The following is a 25,030-nucleotide window of genomic DNA, read 5'->3' as shown; positions in this document are numbered from 1 at the left end:
AAGTGGTAAAGCAGCACATTTTACCTTGAAGTGTGTTTCTTTTTTGGGGGGGGGGCTCAAAAATGTAATATCACCTTGCTGTTATAGTCATCTACAGTCATGGCATACTCTGGTCTCTATGGCAACGCTACTCTACCATTATAATTGGTTTGGACCAGAATTTTGCTGACAAGCTGGTGACTCAGCTGCATAATAAATACCTTCTTCAACCTACTCTGCCTCCTGACTTGGATTTGAATCTAGCTAGCATTGTGGTGGCTTGCTCACACAGTCGTTCTCAGCTTTTGCTTTCTATAACCGATCGCCGTTGATGGTTTCAAGCTATATATTAACTATATACGCAAGTTATTTGGAAAGTTTTTGCAGCATCTTTTTTTTAATGATGGTGGCACTGGCAGAAGTGGCGTGGATTGATTCCTTAAAAATAGCAACAAATTAGTCCCTAATTTTGGGTCAATATATTTCAGGAATATAATTCAATTAGACTGAGAAGAAAGCATGTGAATTTTGGTCCAAAACTGCTTGAGACTGCCAGCTACGTTAGCAGGTCTGTTGTTGTTGACTCTCTTCTCTTTCTCCCTCTGTGCTCCACCCTCTCTCCTTTTTCCAGCATCCATCTTCGGCCCAGTTTTGCTTGAGTGACGCAAAAAAAACCCACACAACACAGTTTTCCTCGCCTGCCTCGCATCTATCGGCCACGTGGGTATTTGTCACGGCGTGCAGCAATCGCTCCTCCAAAAAAAACCTTCTCAAGCTGCAGGCCATTTGGCAGGCCAGGCCACCGGGAAAACTCCAGATGCTCCCAGAGGCCATTCTGAACCTGCTCTTTGTGCCCCTTTCACAAATCAACTTCTAAAATATAAAGCTGTTTTATGATAAATCAATGTTTGGGCCAGAGTTAGGCAATGATCTGGTTGAATTTAAGAAACAATCTGCTAGAACAGCAGGCCACCACACTAACCTGGGCTCTCTCCTCTTGTGATTTCCTTACCCCACGTGTTCCTAGAGATGTGGAGCAACACTTATCGCATATATGACAATAAAGGGTGCATTTACATCCTATCTGGGAGGGCAGCAATATTTCAAAAGAAATACTCTCTTCATTAGAGAGACAATGGTGCTATATGGCGACCAGGTTGACTTCAAACGTAAGTCTTGTGGTATCTTGCTACCTGTGGAGGTATAAACACGCCGCTGTCTCCTGTGCTACCTCGATTCTATGTCGGAGTACAAAACAGGCTCCCACGAGGGCGACTAGGTTTAATCTTTTTAAGCAGTTACATAATGGCCCCCACTTCACGTTTTAATCAGCGAATAGATAGCTGTCCCCTGGGACAAATAATCACATCTATAACTTTTTAATCTAATATCCAGCTACATCCAAGTGGATTAGAGACGAGCAGAGGAGGGGCACAGGTGGTACACCTAGATGTGAGGGAGTGTTTTCCAGAGGATTTAGTTGAGAAAGAGAGAATGAGACTGAAAAGTCTCTCTCTCTCTCTCTGACACACACACACACAATTTCAAACCAATACTGTCCGCAATGTAAATCCTTTCAGGTCAGTTTTGATTTCAGTCGTTTGGCAGGTTGTTCAGTGATGGGTACAGACAATCTCATTCCCTAGATTGCTCTGTGTGACCCGCGCTTTGTCCCGTACACTATCACTGGGGAACAAAAGAAAAAAAAAATCTATCCAGACAGACAGATGGACAGATAGACAGACACACTCATGTATCGCAGTCGTTAAATTTAATTGTTTCCTGACAAACACGCAAGATTTTGCCGGGCAAACACTGTGGCTACAATAAATTGAATTGAAAATCCCACTCAGCATGTGACCTCATAAGCAGTCAAGAATGCATTACACATTTGTTATAAAATAATTTGTTGGTAATTTTATTTGTTTACATAATAACAATCTGTGTAATGGTACAAACACTACAGAATAAAGCAGGAGGGTGAAAAAAAATCAATGTTGTGTTCATTTCATGATTAGAAGTCAAACATCCTCATCTATGCCAGGACACAGTCTAATGCACCTTATTAGTTTATTGACAATTAAACATGAAGGCCAATAAAATTGCCCTCAGCTTAATGAGAGGACGTGAAAGGGTCATACCACTTTGGAGCTAGGTTTTTTTTTTGGGGGGGGGGGGTTAAAAAAAATCAGGCGAATAGAGGGAAAATTGCACGAATGTCTACAAAGCTAATTTATTCTATGAGGACATGCTGAGTTCTGACAAGCTGACAAATGGAGTAAGAAAGTGGACAAGAAGACGTATTCTTCGGCAGGTAGACACTAGCAGGTGGCGGGGAACAGCGGGGTTTGAAGAAAGAATCTAACTCTTGTCAGTCAAGATAGTTGGAATCCAGAGTGAACAGATCAAGTGACTCTCAGTGGTAATGTCAAGTGTCTTTACTTGCACTCAAAGACTGAGTGGCTTTCTTTGAATGGATATGGCTTTAGATATAGGACTATAGATGAGGTGTGTGTGTGTGTGTGTGTGTGTGTGTGTGTGTGTAATTAAAGATGCTTCTGAAGGAATTTGGATGCTGCATGCAAAACTCAACGTGCATAAACAGATGAATGCTATTTTCTTAACTTTCACGTGTTTGTGAGTGTGTGTGTGTGTGTGTGTGTGTGGGGGGGGGGGGGCACTTTATACTTAAGAGTAAACCCTACTACTAATGAGCTTTGATGAACGTCTCCAACCAGGGCCGGAGTGGGACTCATTTTCAGCCCTGGAGTTTCATGCCTCTGACCGGCCCACTTTAGATCACGACCTATTATTATTAAAATCATGTAATTATAACCTCACGTTAACTCTATAATAGTGCACTGTTCTATAAAGCCTTGTAATTCAGTGTATTGTTTATATAGCACGATACACGATTATTTAAATTATATAACGTTATGTTATATGCCACAACGCCACACAAATCACTGATTTGATAATTAATTAACTTGAATGGTGGTTTGCAGGCAAAGTTCAGCATCTTGCCTTACCCGTTTCATCGTCCTCATTGGTCGTTTCAAACCGCGAGCTCGTTTTAGTAAAAAAAAAAAGTGGAGGTGTAGACAGCCCAGGGACAGCGATAGCAGCGTACGTGATCAACGCAGTGCCGTGACTCAACACTGCCCCCCTCACCCCACCCCCCCACCCCCAAAAAAACGAACACCAGCCCTCACATCAGACTGGCCCCACAGGGAATTGTCCCTGTCTCCAACACAAATAACTCATCTAAAATCGCCTCTTGCCACTTCCTGTTAGATCTCTTGGTGTTGTTTCGATAGCATCTAAGAGATACAGTACAGAAGCTTGTGATTATTGTGGCTTTGTGATTTATTTAACCGATACATGAACAGCAGTTGTGAACTTTGCAGATGTATTTGTAGAGGTACTTCACCGACCTCACGTGCCTCTAAATTAATCTGAGCACTCAAGCAGAGAATGGGAGAATGAGGAGCAGCCCAGGTCCTATCAATCTGACCTCCTACATGTCGGCACTACACTGGAAATCCATCAACATTGATTTCTGTTGGCTTCTAGGGGGAAGTTTTTTGTGTAAACTCTGTCATTAATGGAAGGTGTCTTAAGGTGGAGGGTCCATGTGGCCCGTGTAAACCAGGAAGTCTCTCTTGCATCTTCTTTGACAGACCTCATATTCTCTTGAGTTTCTCTCCAATTAGAATTGCAGTTGAACATGATGAAGTAATTTAGATGAACAAACCTCGCCGCAGTTGATACTGAACCCTGGCGCTGCTGTTGCATCCCTGGAAATTAAAATGGTTGAGTCACAAACATACCTGGCCATTGACTGTGTTTCTTTCTCGCTGATGGCGCACCCTCACCCCGCTGATATATTTGACCACAGACGAGATGATCTGGGGCTGATTATTTCAGGGATGAACAACTGAATCGTAAGGAGAAGGCACATCAAGTGTGCGTTGTATCTCCTGATCTTCCCAGCCAGATGTAACATCATATGGCTTCTTTGACGAGATGCTTTTCCAGTCTCTTCCTCCTCCTCTTTATCCCTTGTGTTTCTGAGGCAGCAGATGCCATTAAGAAGGAGTGGGGAAAAAAATTCTTACAGTATGTTCTGGGATAGGAGGCTTTATTTTCTTTCAGTTCTGTGGCAGATTGCTTCATTTCTGTCAGTCATGTAAAACTGGACATAATAAGGATGCAGGCCAAGGCTGAAGCGCTCCTGCTCTCAGGTAGGCGACCTTGTTTGCTAAAGCTGTATGGACCATTTGCCTCATAACATTCAGTCTTTATTGAAGCAAAGGTAATAGATGTTGGAGTTTTTGATGTTCATCCTACAGTTTCTGCCCCCTTCTGTCTTCGGGTTTTCACAATCACCCCCCCCCCCTCTCATGGTACTAATCTCGCTTTTCCATTGTGTCAACGGCTTATGTTCTCAATGGGGAATTTTTTGATACTCTGCAATAAATCTTTAACCGTTCCTATGATCAATAAATGGACCAATTAAATCTCTGAGGCGTCTCGCTGTCACTGCCTCACATTTCTTACTTATCAGGTTTATTTTGCACTGCCTGGGTCTTTCACGTTCCTGTTCTTTTCGCCATGAGCTCTGATTAGCCTTTTTCTACCTCTGTCACAGTTCTTCTCCCTTTCTAATGGAGTGTGATTGTTTCCTCCTCTATCTCTACTTCAGAAAAATCTCTCTGCACTCCTGTTGGCTCTCCTGTCCCTGTTTCTTTGTACGTCACATCTCTTCCCTCTGCGGTGTGATTAGCTCTTTTGTCTTGCTCTTAGCAGTTTCTTTCGACTGTGCTGATTGAGATGTTCGGTCCTGAAAAGGGAATCATTAAAATGTAATACATCATCGCCCTATAAATTATACGCGAAACAGAATTCTGAGCAACTGTGTAAGCGCCGTATACATAAAGGGGTGCTGCGTAAATGTTGCATGTCATCCATGTGTTAGTGGCAGGGGGCTGATGATCAAAAGCAGTTTGTGTGCAGCAGCTTTGAGACGGAAATCAGGCAAAACATTCACTTTTATCTTTAGTGAAATACCGTAAAGCAAAAGGTAAGATAACATAAAGGAGAAGTTAGGCAACAACAGGAAAACATGTCATAAACATCGGGAAAAAGTGGGAAAAAAACCCAAATGTACACATCAAGATCAAAACTGTGAATCTTCTACTGGAGTGGATTGTCGTTGACTGCAACAATAATGAAAATTTCTATAATTATTTCTTTAGCTCATGATGGAAGACATGAGGTTTCAGAAACACAAGGCGCTCTACTCCGACCTCATGTCTTCATTCATGAGCTGGAGACGCTCGTGTGTGTGTGTGTGTGTGTGTGTGTGTGTGTGTGTGTGTCTCTCTTTCTCTCTCTCTCTCTCCTCCGGCTACACTGAACATCTAATCTTTTACACGGCAGCTCGCACAATGCTTCTACGGTAGTCATGAAATTACATGAGAAGTGTGTTGTGTGCATGAACAGAGGGAGATCTGCATATAGATCAATCTTCTGTTTGAGTCAAAGTGTTCGCTGGATTTTTCTCACAGAAGACGACCTCACCTACCAAGTAGATGAGTGCGTGGCTTCCATTCTTTCATTCACCAACTGCTAGCTCTAAAATGATTTTTTTTCCCTGTGGCATCTGTAAATTATAATTGAAAATTCTTGGCATTACTCAGGAAAACACATCTGTATCCCCCACTGATGCGCCTTTTCATCAACATATAATATTTTCAAACACAATTTTGTGGGGTTTTTTTTTTAACAGTTTATAATTTCTCTTCCAGCTTTTTCTTTTCACTGCTGAATTTCTGACACCTGTGTGTCAGTTGAATCATGTGCACTTGCAAAACTGTGTGTTTCATCACGTGTTTGAACTGGCACATGCATAAGCGTCCCCCATGTGTCAAACAAAACTCCACGTGGAACCTCTTAAGTGTCAAAAAGGCAAAGTAATTGCCTTATCTTCCCTGATCGAAGCTTTGTGAGGGGGGGTAAGCGAGCAGGGAAAAGTCGACAACAGATTTATTCTGCATCGGATCTGTCAGCAACAGAGGGCTCTTCAACAAGTGCCAGAAAATGTGATGTGATATGGCCTTATCTGATATTGCCTAATTGAATACATCATCTGTAACGATTACAATGGGAATTTTACCAAACAGTTTGCAATCTACAAGGGAATCTTCAAGAAAAGCCAAGGTCCAAATCTCTACAGTAGTCTTCAACACAAAACTAATCAAGAAAAAGCCCTCAAGTCACTTGATCTATCGTGTTTCCAGTAAAGACTGATTCAATTCTAGATATCCATTGCAGCATCAGGATGAAATTTGCATGGTTTTATTTCTCTGCAAATTTCTGTTTGGAGAACAAATTGTGGTTGAATGTAGCTCCGAGCCAGTCTCTGGGGGGAGATTTGGTCCCGGGGTGTCTGGGTGCAGGGATCAGAAACCGGTTTTCCTTGCTCATTTATCACTAATAAGGGGGGATAAAAATGCACATATCAATTTTTTTTTCTTCTACCATTTATAGTCTTGTGAAAAGAATTTGTATTATCAGATCCAACATGAGAGATTCTTGTCATCTTTGGTTTCTCAGATCGAAAGGCGCAATGTGTCACTCAAAGTGACTGACGTGTGTCACATCAGTGAGGTGATTACACCTGATGAGGGCCAGGTGAGTTGGCCTGATCTCCCTGATGAGGATCAGGTGTGAGAAGGCTATAAATAGCGTTGTTTCAACCGCTATCCTTTTTCCCAACTTGCCTGCAGGAGGTGCACTAGCACACAGTTCATGAATGTAAGTGGTGAAATCACCTGTTATCATATATGAGATAGAGTTCCTGTAGCTGCAGTTATTGGCCATATGGAAGTCACATGATATCTGTAAGAGGAGAAGAATCTGTTTCCAGCTGTTTCGTGAGTTGCTGCTGATTGGACTGGATATTTAAGCACAGCAGCAGTAGTGGGTACTGGCTCTAGATTTTGTGAAGCAAGGTGAGTGTTGGCATTAAAAAAAAAAAAAAACAGCACTCATTTGAAGTCAAACTGTGATTTTTCTCCTAAGCCTGACCAAGTGTTTTTATTCTTAAACCTAACCACATCATGCTATAAATGTCAAACTGAATTGTGAATTTTCCTTCTCCCTTGCTAACAGCTTCCCCTTGAGGTTACCTTTAAGGCCCAATTCAGACTGCAATCAAGTTTTAGAATGTATCAGAGGGGGTGTGGCAGTGTTAACCGGCAGCTGTCATTTGCAGAAGCTGAATAGAATCTCATGAGCCGAGGGACAAGATCCTGAGAGAGACCCAAGAGTCCCGGTGAGGTAGTGACAGCGTTGGGTGTTGAGTGCTGCCTCACGTCAGTGGGGATCTCAGCAGCTTGGTGTGTCTCTTCTCCCTCTCTGCCACCTGCTCTGTGCTGATGAGCCACACAGCTCCTGCAAAATGGGATAATCTCAGGATGAGATCCTGGTCCTGGTCCTGGTCCTGGTCCGCGTCAAGCCAGGTGCTGCCACCTGATTGTGTGCTCCACTATCTTGGAAAAAAAACAAACAAAAAAACCCAGCAGTGACGCATGAGAGCCAGGGTGGTTGTCATAACTTCCAACATGTCAAAGTCTTTTGCTAACTCTGAGATTAGCAGCCATGAGGGAAGCAGTAGTGAAGCTTAAGCAGCACACTGGTGCAGAATGGTCCTGTAGAGTCACGTGTCTGCCAGAAATCAGTGGCAACAGACAGCAGGCACCCTGTTTCCTCACATTACTTTGGTGTAAGAGGGACACAGGAGCTCTCAGATACCTCCATGTAGCACCAAAGATCTGTGAGGCAAACCCCTTGTGGGGAACGTTTAGCCTGAGGTGCCTGCCTAAGAGGCTGTGAGTTGGAGCATCTTGTGCAGGTATTGTGATGCATCTCAAATTAGCTACCTTTTTGATAAAGCCTGGCAGAGTCAGGAGAAGCTCTTTAGCAGACGTATGGCTGGAGTGATGTGGAGGAGGAGAACGCTACAGCTCGAAAAAAAAATCTGTGTACGATGTTGTCAGGCTTTTATGGGGAACATTTAAATTTTTTTCTTAACATTGTTCTGTTTTTAAAGGGGGTTAAAAAAAAAACAACAACCACCTGCATTCTATTTTCTGCAAAAAAAAAAATCTGTAAGAAAAGATGTTTTCCACCAAATCCACTGTTTCCCTCCATGCTGCCTTTTGTGAGCAAAATGTTTGTTGTGCTCGAAAAAGACGACATCGCAGGTCTTCATGCAGCATGGAAGTTGCTCAGCTTTTATCTGTGTTACTGCAGCACACTTTGCTGAAATCCACGGGTTGTTTTTGAAGAAGTTGAGACATTCTATTACCTGTAACAGTTTGATGGTGTTGTTAGATGTAGACTTGTCATCACCTCACTCCTGCCAAATTTCCCCTGGGAAAATGGTTGGTTGTGTGTGTGTGTCTAGAAGACTTTGAGCAGAGCGATTCCTATTTTTCTGCTCATTATTACAACACCACAGATTAAAAGAATAGTTTTTAAATGGTTTCAGGGACACGTATCACTTGCCATTTTCAAAACAAAACAAATAAAGTAATTGTCCGATTAAGTTAAAAACATATAAAAACGTGAGTACTGGAGGCCCTGACGGATGCGTCGTTGATTCCCTTTCCTCTACCAAGGTGTTAATGTTCTAGCAATCAGCTCACGTGTTACTTGATTAGCTCATTATTACTTCATGGTACCTGAAATTACACTTAATTACCACTGTGAATCCTGCAGTGACCAATATTGGTATAATTAAACAATTAGGTGTAGTTGGCTCCAGTTGCAGCCTCTTCACAGCAAGGGAAAGAAGGGGATTTATGTTGTTGTGATTAAATTTGACTAACTCGAGATGCAAAAGAGAATAAGGGTGATTAAAGGGTGAGACCCTTTATTCACAGAGTGTAAAATATAAATGAAACACTTCAGTTCAAGCAAAAACTCCAAGACTTCTCATGATTTTCTGAGAAGTTTTTGTTCAAATCCATGTTAAGTGATGACTTGTGCAGAGGTCATCTATCCACCTGGCAGGTGTATCTTGGACTGATCACAATAGAAGGACACTAAAAGTAGGGAAGGTGGTCCATAATGTGGCCTGCGTCCTTCGTACCACCCAGGTTAATTGTGGCCTGTGGGATCTTCATCCACTCCCTCAAAGGCCGATCTGGGGAGGATGCGAGCCGTGCAACAACTGGGATGTTTGCAGCTTCAACATGCATCATCACGCTGTCAAATAACGGGATGGTGGTGGATGAACGGCAGACTTTGATTGTGCAAACCAGTTGTTGCATCAGCTGTCTGACAAGCTGGTCCTGGACCAACTTTAAAGGCTGAATGTGGTGGTCTTAGAAAGGCGCGGTAACACAGGGCCTGCGGTTGGATGTTCTGCCAAAGTCTTGCTTACGGTGGTAGAACGAAGACTCTGGAGGACGTTCCAGCAGTCAGCACACCACTTGCACATTCCTGAGCTGGTGTGAGATAAAACTGCATATTTGAGTGTTTTATCTTTTTTTGGGGGGGGGTCCTAGACACACCTGTGCTGTTTAAACAGCATGCTGATAGGCCACAGCCGTCAGGTGGAGGGGTTTTCTCACCACATATAAAGAGCTCATGATGGATTTGTACATATTTACCATGAAAATACACAAGAGGGAAACCTTCTGCGTACATATACAACGTCTTACATTTTCACGTGAACTTGTTTTGCTTTCATGTATTTGTTTGGTAATATTTGTGACATCATCTGTATTTGAGGCTAATTTAATGGTATAAACTAAATGAAGAAAGTAAGGTAAAGTCTAGTCTTTTAACGGGGGGGCGGGGGGGGGGGGCTCGCTGATTTCTCCGGAGAGAACTTCACTTCAGCTTCTGACAGTCTGTTTCAGTGGTCTGTTTGGACTGATAAGATTTCCCCCAATGGATAAACATGTTTTTAATCTATAAATAATCATCTTGAAGTTGTGCTTTCCTTCGGTCAGATATACCTGTTTCTGTCTGCTGTCGCCCATTTTCCTTCAAATACACTGATGTTGGCATCAAGGCTCATGCTTATTTTTCAAAATAAATCAGAGACTTATTTTGAAATCTTTCCAAAACTCTTGGTTTGTGTGATCCACAAAACAGAGAAACATTAAAATGTAGCTTTCTCCTTGCCTCGAGACATTAACATTGTTGATGCTGTTCTTCTGATTTATTGGATTTTCGAAGTTTAAATTGCTCAGAATATCTGACGCTTCGTAACACTCTTACCTTCATTTAAACATTTCAAAACCCACAGGAGGGGGGGGGGAACCCAAACCCAGACATAAATAAACCGCTGCTGATCATCTGAAAACAAGGGAGTTCCTGAAAAACCTGGCTTTTTGAAGATAAGAGTTGCTCATGTGATAGGAGTCTGTTTGCCCAATATTTTCCATCCACATCCTTCTATCTCCTCATCTATTCCCGTGAAGATGAAAGAAAACAGTTTGCAGCTACTTATTGAGACCCTGCAACACATTAGCGGCTGCTGCCACGGCCTTCAAAGACAGGGTGGGGGTGTGTTTTTGTGTGTGTATGTGTGCGTGTGTGTGAGAGAGAGACAGATACAAAGTGAGAGAGCGGGACAGAGAGCATTGACTTAGGTGTGTGTTTGTGTGGGTGTGCGTGCGTGTGTAGACACATACATGTGTTCCTAAGAGCCAACAGGCTCAGTAAGTCTGCATGTGCTAGGGTGTGTATCTGGGTGTGTGTGTGCTGACATTTTAAAGAGGTGTAAGGTTAAGGTTCATGTCAACCCCACTCAGCTGTCACCCCCTGAGCTCTTTGTAAAATCCCTCACAGTTCTTTCAGCTGCTGTTTGAACATCATTAATCTGGCGGTCATAAACCTGGAGGCTGAGGATGGTTTCACACATTTTCCACTGCTTTTCAATTATTTAAAAATTTAAACTTTTACCATCTTTACAAACAACAACAGCAATGTTGCTGCCATGCCAAGGTCCAACCATTTTGGGGAACTTTCACTCTGAATGGTGCTTGGTATCGACCGAGGGAGCTGCATGTTGGCAAATTGGGTGGAGCTGCAGTTTATGAGCATTGTGGGTCATCACGACTATGTCAGTTATCACAGCAATATGTGAAATCTGCCTGACAAGTCTGAGAGCTTCGTGTGAGAGCAGCCACATCCTGGCATAAATCTGCTCAGTATGTTTTGAACAAGAAGTCAAAAGAAGGTTACTAGTTTTAATAGCCACAGGATATGTCTACTGAGTTCCACTGCTCTTTGTGGGAAATCTTTTCTGAATTTCAGAAGCTGGATTTGGTGCACTGCAGTCATGAGATCTTTTTGTTTATTTACCACTTCAGGGCTGACACTCGTGCCACTTTATACAGCTGAAGAAAAGCGATGGATAAATGTCACTGTGCTGCTTGAAGGACAGCATCGTCTGCAAGTCTTGCAGATCGTATCAGTCCCCTTAGAACACAGAACCTATGTCAGCATGTTAAATGGTGATTTTTGCATCACTCACAACTTTCTGAATGCCAGAAATGTCACAGGGTGGGTTTTCATCACCCTGTTTTTATGCACATGTTGAAGTATCTCATCGCAAAAGGTAGATGGAAACGGCAAAGTTTAAGAAAAAAAAACCTCTAATTCAAACAAAGCTAGAGAGACTGCCTTTCCTCTTTTTCCTTTTCATCAGAGGAAGTTGTTGATTATTTTTTAAATTGACTTGACTTGATTCATTCAGGTTGCAGCATTGGAGACTTATTTATTAACATGTTTTCTCTTTCCTACATGTGTGATCTAGATGCTAAGAGAAGACCACTTAGTCTGTTTCATCCAGTCTAAGAGGATGAGGGATACTGTGTAAGTGAAGCAGACAAGAGGTACATCACACAAGTCAGACCAAAAATCGAGTGGGCTGGCTCAACATGTGAGGCACTAGCCAAAAGGGGTGAAAAGACAAGTACAAATCAAGCTGTATTGCAGTGATTGTAATGAAGTGCAGCGCTTCAGTTCCTCCCTCTTGTGCAGAGAGGAGCTGAAGCACCAAAGTTTGCAGCCAGGAGGGAGCCTTGCCTATGGCAGCCCACCAGACAGCATGTGGTCTTCAGAGAGACCTTTTCATGGAGGACCAGTCCTGACCTGACTGGTGTTAAAACATGCCACTGGCAAGAGAAGTCCAGGAATAGGGAGCAACACCACGTGCTGGGGATTCCCAATTGAGAGATATTAACTGACCAAATATGGACACTTCCCCTGCAGAGTCATTTAGTTCTTTTTTTATTGTCAACAAACAGTGACTTTCAGAGCTTAACTGCTCCTGTGATGAGGGATAAGAGCTATAATTTTCTGCACAACTGGCTCTAGCTAGTCATGCTTGATGCGAACAGATTAGTCAGAGTTGCCTGTTTGTTGACCAATCTCATAGACATACATGAATGACCATGGAAACGACCACGTCCTGTTAAAATTATACGTCTGCAGTGTGGAAACAATGTCAATGGAAAGCCAATTATGGCAGACACACACACAGTTGCTGGTTCAACAGCATGAACGCGGCGGTTAATGTTTGCTAGTTTGATCGAAATTGTGAATCACAGCGTAAGCAGGGCTCGAACTTGATCACCGGTCTCTGCTGCGAAGTTTAAGGAACAAAAAAACAAAAACAAATAAACAATCAGGTTGAAGTTGGTAATGTGAATCACAGTGTTGTCAGCAGGACTCAAATGTCAACCATTACCCCAAACACTTTTGTTTTAACAAGAGTTATCACCACTTATCACCACTGTAATGATGTTGTTGAATCAGAAAACTTGTGCCTATCATAAAAATAAATTGATATTTAAATCGATTTACTTTGGAATTGCTTTTGTGGTGCAGTCGTAAAATTGGAGCACGACACAGCTGCCATCATGTCAGGAAGAGGTTGCGTTCACGTATGTTTCTGTGTCGTACATACGCGCACACATGCGCGCACCCACTCAGTGGCTGATGGTATCACTACCTTGATGTTATGTCACTTTAACAATAGCAAGTGTTTCACTGTATATTTTGGGCAGCAGTCCCAACACATCTTTATATGAATAACAACGCCGCCTCTCACACTCGCCTTCATGTGTTTTGTCTTCTCAGTCTGGACGAACAATGCCAGAGGAAGGAACGCCAACACTCAGTGCGATCTCTTCTCTTGTCTGCCCACCTGAGCACGTTACTGACACATTGAACACAGTGATATTTGTATGCGCACTTGAAGGAACGTGGGATATGTTTCCATGCCGAGCTGACTAAGGTCAAGTCAGACAATGATGTTTATATGAATGGGCCAACTTGTTTCGTCTAAAATTCAGCATCACCTCTCATTTGTGCTCTGCCAAGATTACACAGAAACACCTTTGGAATCCTTGCTACTTTTTTTGGGGGGGGGGGGGGGGGGGGCGACTGATGTCCCTGAAAACTACGCCAGAGGAGAGAAATCTCACAAGCGTACTATTTTGGAAAATGCAACTACCCTCTTTCTCCGGTGAAAGAAAACTCAATATGACATCCACCAAGAGGAGTTTGTTCTGCATGGCAACGTACAAGCAGCTGGAAAAATGAGTGGCCCATGGCACGCGTCACAGAGGTGTTCAGTAATTCTGATGGGCAGGTCTGCAAAGTGCAAGTTAATGTGATGAAAGGATTGTGCAACAGTTACGTAAGAGGACCAACCACCTGGCAAAGAAGTTGCTCTGCACACCTGTAAGGCATATAATATAGGTGTGGGAAATACTGGGACAGTTTGAAACACCAGGAAGGAGCCGTTACATCCAATTTGTGAAGTAAAATACTGCATTTTCTCTCCTTTAAACCGAGCTGTCTGTCTTTGTACTTCAAATGATCAGCTTTACTCATATTTATTGTAACATCTACTTTAGCAGGGAGTTTATTTAATTAATTTTAACAGTTGAAACGCACACAACGCAGCTGAACAAGTCAGTCTTAACTGCATTTCTCCTGCGTTTCCACAAGTCTTATTAAAGTGAGCCAGTCATGACTCCGTGGCATTGGTTGGATAGCTTGCTCTTAAATTTTGTCTCTCTATGATTATACAATAAAGATTTCGCTTCAATTAAAAAGGAAAAAAAGAAAAGGAAATGTTTCAAAGTTGCTCCACATCCATAATAAAAGTTAGCGGAGCGTTAAAGGTAAATGCACTTATTGTCACTGTTGATTCCTGTTTTTACTGCTGCATTTTGAAGCAGCTCTGTATTCTGTTGGTGTGTGTCCACAGATAGCAGCAGCGTTCAGTCTGCGGGAGGAGACAAGCTGCTCGTTGCAATTACAATCGTACACACCAACACCGCAACACAATCATCTCTGTGCTCGCTTTAGGGGCTAAACATGTTCCATTCGCTCAACCACACACACACACACACACACACACACACACACACTCTCAACCAGGCATTTCATATCTTAACCAAAGAAATGAGAGCAAAACAATTAAATGGTTAGCTAAATAACACTCTAAGTGTGTCTCAGGGGGGATTAAAAAATTCACAATTAAAAGGTATTATGGTGAGCTCCCCATGCAACTGTATTTCTAGACCCAACAAGGAAGGAAGAACACATTCTTCTGTATGAAAGCACTGGCCTCCAGCTATTGTGATGGCTTTTATTGTTAAGGTCTATACTGTACATTTTGAATAAGAAAAAATGTATCTACAAAAGAAAAGTTTTGGGCCATCTTATCTCTCACGTATGTTTCTGAATCCCACTGTCTGGATGCATGCTTTCTCCTACAGGAAGTGATGAAGGAGAAGGCAAGCACAAAGAACTTTTGGTGATGTACTTAATTTACCTAAATGCCCCTCCGCCTCTTCTGAAAAACAGAAAATGGAGCAGAGGATGGATGTCAAGAGCAAAGATCTGGAATGGAAAGTTCCCTTTATTATGCCTGTTGAATTTGTTACGATCTGAATGACTACCCAGTTCTTCTTGCTTAATAACTTTCATTAACTGTCACAATGACTGGTCTTTATCAAGACAAGTGTATAATAAAATGTGGTTGTTTTTATGCTTTTGTTTGTATCTGGTAAATGTCCGTAAAATGGACTACTACCAAAGTGCCCATGAGCAGCTGCAGGTGAAGTCTCAGTCAGCTGTTAGGAGTTATTTTTGGAAATAACATTTGTGCTTATTTTTCAGAGTCTTGACAAACTGAGGTAATATTGTACCCTCACTTCCACATTTAGCCATTTTCCTAACTAATTTTGGATGCGATTGTAGTCTTTTGGTGCATTTTTTGGTGTGTTTTATTGCTTGCTTATTGCTTGTTTGACTTCTTGTGCTGTACACTCCTGTTTTATTTTGAAAACACTTCCCTCTTGTGTCTTCACGACCTTTATACTTCCTGTCTTTGTCTTTTTCATGACTTTTTTAAGGGAACTACCTTGTGGGTCCACTCTGTCCCTTGTTTCGCCTGAGTTGAACCCCTACCCAGTTCCATTTATTTTTGATAACAAAAATCTCTAAGTTCTTTGCATCCTGCCCCCTCGGTGTCTCTGCATGGGTTCTACTTCACCACGACCTCACAATCGTCCCTTTTTATGCGTTAAGAACCTTAAAGGCTCATGTTGAACCTACATTCCCCCCAAACTGAGGAAAGTCTGTAAACTCTCCCTTACTTTACTCCAACACAGGAATCAATGTGTAGCTCAGATCAAGCTGCATGACTGTAGAAATGACCTTCAGTGCTCTTGGAGGGTACCACTAAAAATTGTCTTTTATTTTACATTTGCAACAGACACGCTGCACGATTTTTGTAAGATCAATTTCTACAATGTGAGGACATTCAGTGAACTTCCCATGAAAAAGTCAGTGAGTCTTTGAGAGGATGGACCAATACGTCCTCTATTTAACCACTGTAATTAAGATATACTGCTAGTCAGGAGAAAATGCTTCTTTTTTTCCCCCCTTTTTTTTATCAAACAGTGGTTTACAGAATAAACTATGGCTCCGTCTCCTAACTGGTGCCAGAAATCGACGCCTCCCTGTCCTCCATTAAAAATAGACTCATAGCACTTTGGCCCCAATCTTGGTCCCTTTAATATGTGTCTTAAAAGTAATTTACAGCAACATATGTGGTGAGGCATCAAAAGTGCATTTAGCAGATAAAGATGCCATTTCTGACAGAAATGTGGAGCCTGGAGCAAGGCTACAGCTGTGTTTTCTCCTTCCTCTTTCTCCATCTTTCTAGCACGCACGCACACACACACGCACACACACACACACACACACTATTTTCTGTCCACCATTCACCCTGTCGTCTTTTTTCCCCATCCCTCCCCTCCAGGTCTCTCCTCTCTGTACTTTATCCTGCCTTTTTTTTTCGTCTACGGAAAGAATCAACCTTTTCTCTCACCTTTGCCTCGATGGCCTCCCGTCCGTGTTCCCATGTCTGACCCCATCTCCTATCCTTCATTCTGATTTCTTGGCCGTTTAAAGGACATCATTCCCATAAACCCCCGTTTAGGTTTTCCAGAAATACATCCACTTTAATAAAGTCATGTTGCATCATGAAACTGGCTCTTATTTCCTCTTCCTGTGGTGTGAGGCAGCTTAGCTGCCACTGCAGCTCTCTGGACACGAGGCCATTGTCTAATTGAGGCTTAGCTCTTCTTTAACACCGCACAGTTTTTTAAGACTCTTAAATGACAACAGGGGATCAAATCCCAAACCTCTTACCACCAGTCCACTGATCTGTAGCCTGCCACTAAAAATTGAGCATCAGCCATTATAGGTTTACCCTCCTGGTTATCTTCTGCCTTAGTAACTCACTGTGTTTCATCCATCTCTCTCTCTCTGTAACTCCAAAATCCTTCTTCCTTGTAAATACTTTTTGGCATCTCTCTCTCTCTCTCTCGTTCTCTCCCCCCGAGACAGTATGATGTTGGTAATGTGCTGTTGAATTACAGCGTTCCATTTTTCAACGTCCTCCTACCTCTTTATTTTGTGATTTCAGAGGAGAGAAAAAAGAGACAATGTGGATTTTAACTGCGCATTTGCAACAACAAGTGCAGTTGCAAGTTCTGCAGGAGCATCTGGTTCATGTCCGTGTAGCAGTTCAAAGTTTACAGCTGGTGTTAGAAAGTTTACAGCTGGTGTTAGAATGTGTGGTTTTGTGTGTGTGTGTGTGTGTGTGTGTGTGTGTGTGTGTGTGTGTGTGTGTGTGTGTGTGTGTGTGTGTCTGTGATCAGAAAGTATAGCATTCAGGGACTGAGGAGGAGTGTGATCCAATCTGCCAAACCACCTTCCGAAGAATTCAGGGATGAATTCAGACCCCACTGAACAACTCAGAGAGATGAAATACATCATTGATGTGGCGGAAAGTACTCGAGGTGGACAACTCGTCATTGTAGTGGTAGTAGTTAAGCGAAGGTTAACCACAAAGGTGAGTTTGACACTCGGTCTTCATCTATGACCCCCAGAGAATCAGCAGCAGTTTTAGACTATTTACTTAACACTATGGCTGAGCAATTTTATCGATTCTCTGATCTAAATCAATATTTTGTTTCCCCAGAGAGTATCGATACATTAAGCCTCATTCAAATCCCCTGTGTCCCGCACGAGCAATTAGGTCTGCCAGCAGCAAGTGTCGCTGTAGAGCCTTTCTCATCCGGTTAGAGCTGAGATATTCAGTGCTGTGTCCGCATTGCCAAGTGGCAACCTACGTCCTACTGCTACGACCTACCGCTACAGCCTACTACTACGGCCAAAAAATGGCGGCACCATACAGACACCCTAGAAGATTGGCTATGAAGCATGACCTCTGCTGGCAGAGCACAGATACCACAAATAGGTAGACAGCACCAATGAAAGCCCCCACCTGCTGGCCTGGCTGTCATACTGCACTCCACTTTGAACGCACCTTTCACTCATTCTCAATTATTAAGCACATTAATGCACCTGTAAAGGTGTGTTCACACCGCGTCGCGTTTGGTGTGAACACGCCTTTAGTCATCAACAAAGACTATTAATGTTCATGTTGCATAAGAATGGGAGACTGTTGGTGGCGCAAACTTGGCTTGCGTGTCCACAAGTTTTTAGGGGACGAAGAAGAAGTCCGTGGTGCACTGTGGGCAATAGGTAGCTCTGTAGGATGCACCTGAACCGACCTACAATGTGGGCGTGTTTAGGCTGGAATTGAGGTTGCGAAGTAGGTCGCTACTCGCGCCAGTTGTGGTTTCGGACAGCCTACGACCTACTCTGCGACCTACAATCCGACCTACTTGGCAATTCGGACGCAGAGCAGGAGAATGGCGGTGAGCATTGCTCCCTCTAATTTTTCATGTGTGTGGGCATACGCACAAGCTCCCTGAGCACACTAAGGATCAATGTGAGCAACATCAGTTGTTCACACTGTGGCCTAACATGTCTTACCTCAACATAGACGTTTAAATAACCGCTAATATACGTTTATATTTATAGATGTCCATTCATAGATAATTTATAACAATTTCAATAAACGCTACTATTCGTGTACTTATTATTCTTCATCTACTTGTCCATTTAATGTGGGCCACTTGTTCTTCCTTACGTTCTCCATCTAAGTTGTTCCATGTAGCTAAATGGACTCATGGTAAATGGACTCAATTTATATAGCGCTTTTCTACCTTAGCGGCACTCAAAGCGCTTTACAGTGTCGTCTCATTCACCCGTTCACACACACACTCACACACTGATGGTGGAGGCTACCATGCAAGGCGCCAACCTACTCATCAGAAGCAATTATGGGTTCAGTATCTTGCTCAAGGACACTTCGACATGGTCACCGGGATCGGGGATCGAACCAGCAACCCTTCGGTTGCTAGACGGCCACTCTACTTACTCATTTTGTCTCTGCTTTTTGCGGATGACGTGGTCCTCTTAGCTCCATCAGGCTATGAACTTCAACTCTTGCTGGAATATTTCGCAGCTGAATGTAAAGCAGCTGGGATGAGAATCAGCACCTCGAAGTCTGAGGCCATGGTCCTCAGCCGGAAAAGAGTGGTTTGCCCACTCCAGATCGGGGGGGGGGGGGGGGGGGGGGGGTCCTGCCTCTGGTGGAGGAGTTAAAGTATCTCGGTTCTTGTTCACAAGTGAGGGTAGGATAGAGTGGGAGATTGACAGGCGGATTGGGACGGCATCCGCAGTGTTGCGGGCGCTCAACCAGTCCGTTGTGGTGAAGAGGGAGCTTAGCCCAAAGGCGAGGCTCTCAATTTACCTGTCAATCTACGTTCCAACCCTCACCTATGGTCATGAGCTGCGGCTGAAATGAGTTTCCTCCGCAGGGTGGCTGGGCTCTCCCTTAGAGAGGGTGAGAAGCTCAGTCATTTGGGAAGGACTCAGAGTAGAGCCGCTACTCCTCCATGTCGAGAGGTGTCAGTTGAGGTGGTTCGGGCATCTGGTGAGGATGTCTCCTGAACTTTTCCCTCGGGAGGTGTTCCAGGCATGCCCAACTGGGAGGAGGCCTCGGGGCTGACCCAGGACATGCTGGAGGGATTATATCTCTTGGCTGGCCTGGGAACAACTCGGGATTCCCCCGGAAGAGCTAGTGGAAGTGGCTGGGGAGAGGACAGTCTGGGCTTCCTTGCTGAGGTTGCTACGCCCACAAACCGGACCCACCAGATAAAGTGGAGGACGACAACGGCAATGACGACTTTTAAAATCTTTCATAAAAGAATGTAAGTGTATCGCATTATATCTTGAGCTGAATATCGTATCGTATTGCAAGATTAGTGTATTGTTACAGCCCTAATTAACACAGTCACAGTTAGCAAAAAGCTAAACTAAACTTTCAAGACACCAGTTCTGTGTCAATTTTCAGTTTACATCAGATAAAAAGTACAAACTGGATCAATAAAAAACAACAAGGGTTGGGAGAACACGAGGATCAGCGCTGAGCATGGCAAATGACTGATTAACAGACAAGATTCAGGCAATTTTTTTTTTTTTTTAAAAGACAGGAAGTAAATCAAACCAAGACACAAGAGGACAGTTATTTCAAACCAAGACAACCAAGAAAGGGAAGTCTCACTACAGTCCAAAACTAAAAATTGAGACACATTTAGTACAGTAACTAAAGAACCACACATTTTCTTCAGGAGTTGATAAAGACCAAAACCAGAGCTAAAGAAATGAGCTGATGCTGCTCCATAACTGCTGGATGTGTAAATAAGCAGCTAGTCATAAATATCGTATCATCTAAGAAGGTGATGCACCCTCGGGCCCTCCAAGACACCTCGTAGAGTTAATATTTAATTCACTGCTGCTGTGGTGCACCTCAGCATCGGGTTTGATTTCAGATTTAGATTTTGGGAACACGTATATCTATCAAGGTAACCTGAAAATAGACGTGTTTCCTGCATCTACCAGCATCCGCTGCCGTCTAATTTTTATTCAGATGAGCGATAGTTCTGTGAGCCCAAACGCGTGGTTGGTTGTTGCTGGGTGTGTTTGGAAGGCATCCTGCTGGTAGAGAAGAGGTGGGGGTAAAAATAATAACATATTGATCTAAAAAGAAGAATCAACAGAGAAGACTTGCCGGCAGTTTAGAAAGCCTTTTTAACACTTAGGAAAACCAAAACACTACAAAAGGAAAACTTTAATATATTATGTATCAAAATTGGTTTCTTTTATTCTTACAAAACATCAGTTTTAAGAGGGAGAGTTTACTAAACATGAGGGGGAAAAAACGAGCACCCAAGAAGAGGTATGAAATACTCTTTTTGGAAAGAAAAATGGATGAAGGTGGTGTAGGGGGATAAAAGCAAGAAGAGAGACGGGTACCTTTTTTGTTGGTGTCAACATCATTTGGAAAAGTGATAGAAATCAACCTTTCCTCTCCTACTTATCTCCACAATCTGGGATGTTGTTTCCACTTTTTGACAGCTCTGAAATTGTCTGTGCTGCTCAATGTGTGTAATTATATGCTGGATTTATTTACATGCACATTTGTGTTGGTGCGCCTATGACAGAATCCGTGTGTGCGTGTGCGTGTGTGTGTGTGTTTGTCTATTTGTGTGCAAACAGATAAGGCTTTGAGCATCTGAGACATGTCAGAAATCTAACGCAGGCTTGATGCCCTTGCTGCGTGATCAAAGAATATGGGGCTTCTTTCATTACCTTTGACGGAGGAACACATTTGGATGTTTGCCTGCCTCTCTCTCTCTCTCGTTCTCTCTCCCTCTCCTGTTCTCTCTCGCTTTCTCTCTCCTTTTCCTCCTCTCTCTCTTTCTCATTCTGCCTGAAGGGAGAGGAGAGTGTTGGTTATCAGAGAAACACTGTGCATCTGAGAACCCTTTTAACAAGGTGGAAAATCAGTTGCTGCTTTGGAAGTCAGGAAGGCTGCATGGCTGCTCTGCTGATTCACGCTGAATTAGGAAGAACTGTGAATTCATCGAATAGGTTGTTGCTTCGGAATCTGGGTTGCCTTAATATGTTTCCTTTTGAAAACATGGAATAGAGTACAACTACTTATTCATATACTGTTAAGCATGACATGTTCAGTGGCATGTAAATATGAATCTGCGCTGCATGATTCATCTGGAGGAGAGCGGAGGGGCCCTGCGGTATATAGGGAGTCTGACCTTCAGCCAGAGGAGCAGCATCTAGCGGGCTGAAGCACCCTGAATCCATACCTGCCTCAGGGAGTCTACTGTATGATTGACCCTGCTCTTTGGCCTCCACGTGGAAGAGGAAAAGAAATATATTGTTTGTCTTCTTGAAAAATATGTTTTCATTCCCATGTGACAAGATCAGACAGAGGCTCTGCCAAAATATCTATGACACAAGCTTTTAACCTAAGCTTGTTTCACTGTGTCATGCGAAGAAGAAGCTTTACACGTTTAATTTTTCATTTCATATGGAGGCTCTTATCTCTAAAGAGAAATAAGCCTGATGTATGACTATTCATTATATGTAAAATATAAACAGCATTTTATATTTTGAAAAATGGCATCTTGGGAGACTGTGATGGCTTCCTTTGATGTTTAGCATGTCTGGTTTTATGTTGAAAACACATTAGTTATGCATTATTCACAACCACATAAAAAACAACAAACCTCACTTAACTAGAAAACCTGAACAAATGTGTACAAAAGGCAGCTTTGGTGTGTGTGTGTGTGTGTGTGTGTGTAATCTACACCAATACAAATGTGTTGGTATTTCTAAGATATGAAATTAAAATATAAATTAGTTGCAATGTACATAAACAGAGCCTCTTCAAATAAAGAGCAGTGTACGCACACTGTAATGATGCTGTGTCTTTAAAATAACTGGCGAACCGAGGTAATTAGCTCTCACACCCTTTACAGGGTATTTCAGTAAAACGTGTATGAAACGACTGAAAAAGAATCGGAGAACGAGATCTTTTGCCGCTAAGGTTGCGGTGAGTGTTGAAGCTCCATAAATCATAGAGTGTTTTAAGCCACAGCCGTAACTTTTATTTGACTCTATCCATTATAACACAGACACTTTCTGAGTGTGGCTACCTGAGAGAGAAAGTGAGAGTAAATGAAACGAGAGAAGGGGACAGAGAAATGTAATGGATCATGTGATACAGTCAGTTAGATAATGGCAGTTCACTGTGTTTGAGAAATTGTAGGCAAAGTTATTATTTTCCTGCAGGGATCAATAAAGAATTGAATAATAAAAAGTGGTTTCTAATGAAAGCTAATCATTTTTCTAAATGAAATGGACTCGGAAAATAGAGTGCTTTTCTACTTTTTCCACTCGCTGCAGCACATGATACCAAACCACTCATCAGGAGCAATTAGGGGTCCAGTATCTTGATCTAGGACACTTTGACACCATCATCAGGGACGATCGAACCAGCAACCCTGGTACAAAGGCCTGATAGTTCCAGTCAGTATTCTTAGTCAGCTGTTGTACATCAGAGTAATACTGAGGTGAAGAATGGTATTCAAGCTTTGGTTATTTGTAGTTTTTCTGCTTGCACTGAATGACAAAAATCACTAAAGAATCACAAACAACATTCCGATAACTGTAATAATCATGATATGACCCCCCACTCTGATGAATAATAATGTCCATAAACAGCAGCACCAGGCAGTTGCTGCCTGCTCCAGCTGTGTCAACCGCATGTCTCTCTCCTCACCTCTGTGCTGCACAGCTGGATGACACAGCAGCAGCAGCAGCAGGAGCAGCAGCAGCTACTTCCCAACTATTTTCCTTATCATTACAAGAATACAAGTCGTTAAAAAAGGTGAATTACAGGTTTTATAAATGTTGCATCTGCTCTTTCTGAACATGAAAACATTTTGTTCTCAGGTTGCTGCCTCCAGCAGAGCAAATTGGTAGGTGTTGGCTTTTTTTTCTGACTCCCACTGAGATTTATTCACAATATCAACCACATTGCTTGACAATAATGCAGTGATGGATTCTCATTGGCCGTCAGTGTGTCAGTCATTCTTCCAATATAATTAGGGTGACTCTAATGATAGCGCTCACCACTCTTTTGTCATTGTATTTACTGCGAACAGCCCCGTAACACCCACTTTAGTTAAAACTGTATTTATCGTTCTTTGTGTGAGTGAAGCTTTTTATATTTAAAGCTAAAAGGTCATGCATATTGGTAATAAAAAAAAACAACCAATTTTTCATTTACGTTCATAAACCTTGTGCCAGACAGATGTCTTCTCATCATGAAGGTGTCTCTTGCTAACAAAGGCTGTAAATGGGAAATCACAATAAAGTACACAGTCACATTTACATGGACACCAAGAACTTGCTTTTGTAATTAATGCAACACATTGGCAATAACCCTTGGGGCTGAACTGCCTCGCAGCACTAAAGCTGTGATGCAACTGACACATATTTTAGGTAATGTTATACGTTTCCTTGGAGAAGACACTGAAATGGGAACAGGTTGAAATGAACAGCGTAAAGTTTCCAGGGAATTGTTTTTACTTTTCCCTTTTAAAAAAAAAATATTACTTGTACCTCTGGCAGCAATTTCCCAACCATGCAGCATAAGATTTTTTTTTTTTTTGGCACCAACTTTTAGTTTTGTTTAACTTTTAGTTGCAGATGAGCAATGATTAGTAAGCCATCCTATGTAAACATTTTCCTACACACATAATCACCCAAAACCAAGAATCTTTTCCAGGATTGTAGAATCGACACTTTATAGAGTGGTTCTTCCATACAGCATCTACAATAGCCCTGAATGGACAAACCTTCATGTTTACTTTTTCTTTTTTCTTTTGTCATACTTCTTCAAATGCACTACCTCTTTAAGCTTTAAGCAGGCGAGTAGCGAGTGTCCTGCTCTGTGCTATTACATTTTTCATACAACTTGTCTCTTGCTGAGTGCATTAACACATCTGCTCCGTGGTTTTCTTCTCTCTACCAGGCCCAGATGATCTCTGAAGCTGGCCATCCAACTGTCGCAACAAGCTCACAAACTGACATCCGCAGAATTTCAGCCCATCTGGACTTACAAACAATAACGCTGTACATGGTAGTAGTCTGTCATGCAGTGGTACTTGAACACGCTTGATTGGCAGCTCCTGGGTGTTGTTGGTTTGCACCGAGGCAACAGCTCCGTTAGGATTTGCTGGCTGCACCTGCTGTATTTCTTTGCGCTGCTGTTTTTGTTGTCCTGTAGATGCAATTACTTCTTTGCCATTTCAAGCCTTTAGTTGCAAACAACTCCTGCTTTATTTTTTAACTGCACCTGCTGCGCAAGCTCACATGTATCATTCCCTCACTTTGGCTTCTTATGAAACACTTGGAATCATTTTAGGGTTTTGTAGACTTGGAGAACTTTATTTTTTTAAATATAGAGCACAGAGGTGATGTAGTTCTGGGGCCTATGTCCATCTCAGACAGATTCTGCTCCAACAATTCTTTTGGGACTCAGGGATAAATTGTGCTCACTCGGACTGGTAAAGAGGGATAGAGATGGAAGAAAAGCTGTGGCTTTGTAGCAGGGTGCTTGGAGGGGATCATTTTGAGTTGTCTGAAATGG

The 25,030-nt window shown here is 42.6% G+C and overlaps 1 protein-coding gene and 2 long non-coding RNA genes across 7 annotated transcripts in view; 2 read left to right on the top strand and 1 right to left on the bottom strand.

The window, feature by feature from the left end:
• Window positions 1–4,908: 4,908 nt before the first annotated feature.
• Window positions 4,909–25,030, bottom strand: part of LOC147259961 (uncharacterized) — a 67,927-nt gene continuing 47,805 nt past the window's right edge. For 3 of the 5 annotated variants that reach the window (XM_086206250.1, XM_086206251.1, XM_086206249.1), the window contains exons 3-4: window positions 21,163–21,283; window positions 4,909–7,531 (exon numbers count right to left, since the gene is read on the bottom strand). In XM_086206250.1, the coding sequence (XP_086062376.1) occupies window positions 7,355–7,531; window positions 21,163–21,283 (298 nt within the window). In that variant the 3' untranslated portion in view covers window positions 4,909–7,354. Of the gene's footprint in view, window positions 7,536–21,162; window positions 21,284–25,030 lie in introns of all 5 variants that reach the window. The other 2 variants (XR_015116452.1, XR_015116453.1) reach the window with 2 other exon arrangements.
• LOC147259963 (uncharacterized) lies at window positions 6,668–13,416 on the top strand. The gene is made up of 3 exons (XR_015116454.1): window positions 6,668–6,995; window positions 11,822–11,880; window positions 13,150–13,416. It is a non-coding gene; the product is annotated as an uncharacterized LOC147259963 (long non-coding RNA).
• LOC147259962 (uncharacterized) lies at window positions 18,215–24,429 on the top strand. Its single transcript, XR_015116455.1, has 3 exons — window positions 18,215–18,320; window positions 23,329–23,354; window positions 24,413–24,429. It is a non-coding gene; the product is annotated as an uncharacterized LOC147259962 (long non-coding RNA).

This window comes from Aulostomus chinensis, chromosome 6 (genome assembly GCF_037954235.1).
Source record: "Aulostomus chinensis isolate RoL2024-O1b breed Wild chromosome 6, RoL_Achi_v1.0, whole genome shotgun sequence".
In the NCBI taxonomy this organism is placed as follows: domain Eukaryota; kingdom Metazoa; phylum Chordata; class Actinopteri; order Syngnathiformes; family Aulostomidae; genus Aulostomus; species Aulostomus chinensis.
The sequence above is the reverse complement of the archived record's forward strand: the minus strand, read 5'-3'. Positions and strand labels throughout refer to the sequence as shown.